At 46.0% G+C, this 4203-nt stretch overlaps 1 protein-coding gene across 1 annotated transcript in view; it reads right to left on the reverse strand.

Moving 5' to 3' along the window:
* Positions 1-4203, reverse strand: part of LOC101987949 (cathepsin E-like) — a 54855-nt gene that overhangs the window by 4502 nt on the left and 46150 nt on the right. Inside the window, exons 3-4 of the mRNA XM_013346705.1 lie at positions 2718-2917; positions 715-837 (exon numbers count right to left, since the gene is read on the reverse strand). Of these exons, the coding sequence (XP_013202159.1) occupies positions 715-837; positions 2718-2917 (323 nt within the window). The remainder of the gene's footprint in view (positions 1-714; positions 838-2717; positions 2918-4203) is intronic.

Below are 4203 nucleotides of genomic sequence, written 5' to 3' on the forward strand. Positions count from 1 at the left end.
AAACAAACAAACAGATTCCTTAAACTGATGTGATGAGCACGAATAGGTAAATATCTACCGTCTGAAAAGTGTTGGTAGACAGTGGGCATTGGATCTCTTTTACTTTTTTATCCAGAGCGTCTTAGGTGCAGAAACTAGATTGCTCTGCCCTGAGCTCCTACCTTACCTAGCACGGTGCTGGCCATGTATCAGGGGTGGAACCCTACTTTCCCATTAGCTCCATGCTCATGCATGAATTTCAATTCTCCATTTCATAGCCCCTGCCTCCACACCCCCTGCACAGTCTTCAGACAGAGAAGTCTCACTCTGTTTGCCGGCCGGTCATCCTAGCGGCTCTTGGAGCACTGACCACATCCACTTTGTGTGGTGGCAATTTGGGACCACATCTCATCTTCCATGCAGGCTTCAAAGCGAAAACCTGAGTCCAAATCACCCTTGCAATGCCCATGTCTCTCAGCCCTTGCCTCGTGCATTAATTAAGGCTACATGAACACAGGGCAGTTAGCTGCGTGAGTTAGAAGGAGGCCTGCTAAATGTATACAGAAGGAAGCCACTTCTCTAGTGCTTCCTGTGTGTTTCCACACCTCCAGTCTAGATGTCAGGTTCCCAGCATCTACTCCAGCGCCTGGTAGTGTCACTCAGTTAATCCAGTTTGAGTCGTGGCTGTCGTGAGTTTTTCTGTTCAACCATGGCTACTACACGGATGATACTCACCCGTCCAGTGCAATCTGCCAGTAACCTTGCTTGGTGACTGGAATCCAGTTGAGAGTCCCAGAGAAATGAGAGGGGTCATAGCCTCCGAAAGTCAGCTCACTGTCTGAGCTACCTTGTAGGTCACTACGTAGAGAGATAGACAAACTGTTAAAGAAGGGCCTCTGGAAACACTGAGCGCAATGGCCAGTGAGGGCCCTTTGTTGCATGTCTGGGCACTCACACTGGTACCCAGGCAGTAGAAACTCCTAGGCAGCCTGAGCCTTTGGGGACCAAAGAGAAGAACAACTCTGTCCAATGCTCTGTGAATATTCCCTGCTTCTTAAATAAAAAGTTTAGGAGGTAGGGGGCACCAGAACTGCAGATCCACGGTCAGGACCATCCTGGGTGTGCAGACACTGAGGATGCAACTTGAGGGCACCCCCAAATACTCTTTCTGGGAGTATCTCCCCTGCTAGGAATGTTGTGGTTTCAGGAGTTCCCATGATGCTCACTCCTTTTTGTTAAGGAGGCAAGGGTAAATTGAAAGCAGTATGTCTTATTAGAGCTTGACTATTGGTTCATTTTCTTTGCTAGTTATTTCTCAAGTTACATGCTGGGATTTAGTAGGCTTCGGGGAAGAGGGGCATTTCTAGGAGGAAAAGGAGAGAGAAGAAAGACACAAAGCCTGGGACTCTGAAGGTCAGGGTGGTGTGGGGAAGGAGCATATATCTGAAGGAATTTTACATTTAGTGGGAGCTGGGGATGTAACTAAGGGTTTAGAACACTTGCTTGGCATGCATGAATCCTGGGTTCTACAACTCCCACCACCCGAGCTTGTGGATTTCTCACATCAACCTTGTATTTGCTTGAGGAAACGGAGGCCCTGGGACACAAAACAACACAAAGGGAGACAGGAGCCCTGACAGTGTGCCTTGATCAAAGTCCTGTCAGACCTGGTCCCAACCACAGTCACTCTGGAGACACAACACAACCCAAGAGAGAAAATTCAGAACTCTTCTTGTGGAAGGGGACAGAGAAAGGGGGCTTACATTGGAGCATGGTGAGCTGGGGCCAGGTCAGAGTGGGAAAGGTAAGTCTTTCTCTTCGGGAGGAAAGTGAGGTGAGCATCCCAGGAAAGGATACGGGGACAGTGAGCATCTCGTTCTTCCCAGCTGTAGTGTATGGATTTTTAGAACTTGTGGCAATATAGTTCTAAATTAACCATCTTAGCCAGTTTTGAGTAGTCCAGATTTTCATTACCGTGAAGTCAAGTTCCCGAACATTTTCACCATGCAGAACTGAGTCTCGTTAAAGGAGACGCCCCCTTCCCATCCTCCCTACCCATGACAACCACCACTGTACTTTCTGTCTATGAATTCAATTCTAGGCACTTCTTGTAAGCGGGATCCTTATCTGTCCTTTTGGTGGCTGGCTTATTTTGCTTAGCCTAAGTCTTGAAACTTGATCTATGCTCTAGTACATGTCAGAAAAAAATTGTGAGGTGTGGGAGATTGAACTCAGGGTCTCGCGTGAACTCGGTAAGAAAGAGAAAGACTAGGGCCATACTGCATCCTTTACAAGGCCAAGCCATATTCTTCTGTGTGGTTATACATAGCCATTAATGTCAACTTATTTTTAGTATCATCTTACTGGTTAATTCTCCCCGTCTCCCAACCACAGAGATGGTCCTTGTTTCATGTGCTTTGGTGTCTACCATCACATGTGGCATGTAGTGGGACCTTGGTATTTATTGACCATATAAATCATTAGCCAATCTCAAGGGTGCAAGGGTTCAATTCACAGTGACAATTTACTTCTTTCTTGTCATAATTCCTTTATGAGGCAAACCACATTTCCTCAAAATCCAGATAGCCTAAGTGTCTTGTTCAAGATCATATATCACAGGTCAAGCAAGAGATTCGAGAGAATCATGGGTCTTAGGCCTGTGAAGTCTCATGCACAGGCTAACTGCCCGTGGTCATCACTGACCTGATCTGGCGGGGATAGGGGTTGACTGGCCTTACCTGCTCAAGTAGACAGAAAATATAGGCAGATCCACGAGGTTCTGGGCCATCATGTTGTCAAACACTGGGGTTACCCCTCCAGCAGCCAATGACGGGTATCCTAGACCCAGAATCCCATCAAACTCAGCATTCACAAAGGTCTGCCCGGGCTCCTTGACACTTTCTCCGAACTGCTGACCCTCCACAGTCAGTCCTTCCACCTGAAGGGAGAACGGCACACCGTTCATGAGTGAGGGTCCCAGATTCCTGGGTCCCCATTCCGATTCAAGCTAATTTGTCCTTTCTCAGCTTTCTTTGGCAAATAGGCACAAAAGTTTTGACTATAATCCCACTAATATAATTTCTTCATGTGACTTTAAAAATCAAAATATAAAAAATGCAGAAAAGATGAGTGTCTATTTTAATAACAGTCCACGTACCTCACATACCCATGTAATCCTCCCTAGACTAGGCAGAACGTTGCAAAGACACAGCCATGCTGTTCCTGTACCCTGCAAATCACTGTATCCCTCCTCCAGAGTGACTCTTCTTCAAAGCAACACTAGTTTTGTTTATGCCTTTAATCTTACATAAATGGAATTATCTACTATGATGCTGCTACCTGGCTTCTGTTCTTCAGTGCTGTGCTTGCTACATGCTCTTACAATGTTTTCATTCTCGTTAGCACTCCAGGTATGAATATGTTACCATGCCATGTGCCATGGGTGGACATCTGGACTGCTTCCTGTGTTTGATTATCACTAATGGTGCTCCGTGTGCACTTCCTTTGGTGAACACATGTACGTATTTCCATTGTATAAACCTTTCAGGGTTTATAAGTATTCTCTCTGAGCAAAGGTCCTGGAGTCTTCCAAAATTGTGGTACCAATGTTTCTATTACTGGTACTCTGAGAGTCCCAATTGGACCACATCTTCATTAAAACTTTCTACAGCCTGCCTCTTCCGTGTTGGTTTTATAGTAGATATGCAGAGGGTTACACTGAGATTTTAACTGCGTTTTACAACAACTAATTGACTTTTTAGGCAGCTTCTCTTAGGAATGCCTGCTTCTGTTGTTTGGTGGTATATTTTGGAGTCAAGCCCTCTGCTGGAAACCACAAGGTTTTTCCCATCAATGGTGCCTTTTGTTGTTTTGATGAATAAGATATGAATTTTAATGCACTTAATTTTATTAATTTTTGCTTCATTATTAGTTTTCCTTTAGGACTTTGACATCGATTTGGGCACGGTGGCATTTGCCTGAACTCTCAACACTCAACAGGTAACAACTCAGCACTCAGCCAGAGGATGACGAGTTCCAGTTAGGCTTGGCTCATAGTGAGAGCTATCTCAGACCTGTCCAACTGCAGAGCACAAGAACTTGGACATTGTAGCTCACACCATGGCGCTGTCATGTCATGGGCACGGAGCCTGGGCGCCGTTTGCTGTTCCACGTCAAACTTGACAGAACTTGTGCGCATGCGCGCGAGCTCCCCCCAGCGCGGGG

The sequence above is a fragment of the Microtus ochrogaster genome, chromosome 6, assembly GCF_000317375.1.
Source record: "Microtus ochrogaster isolate Prairie Vole_2 chromosome 6, MicOch1.0, whole genome shotgun sequence".
In the NCBI taxonomy this organism is placed as follows: Eukaryota; Metazoa; Chordata; class Mammalia; order Rodentia; family Cricetidae; genus Microtus; species Microtus ochrogaster.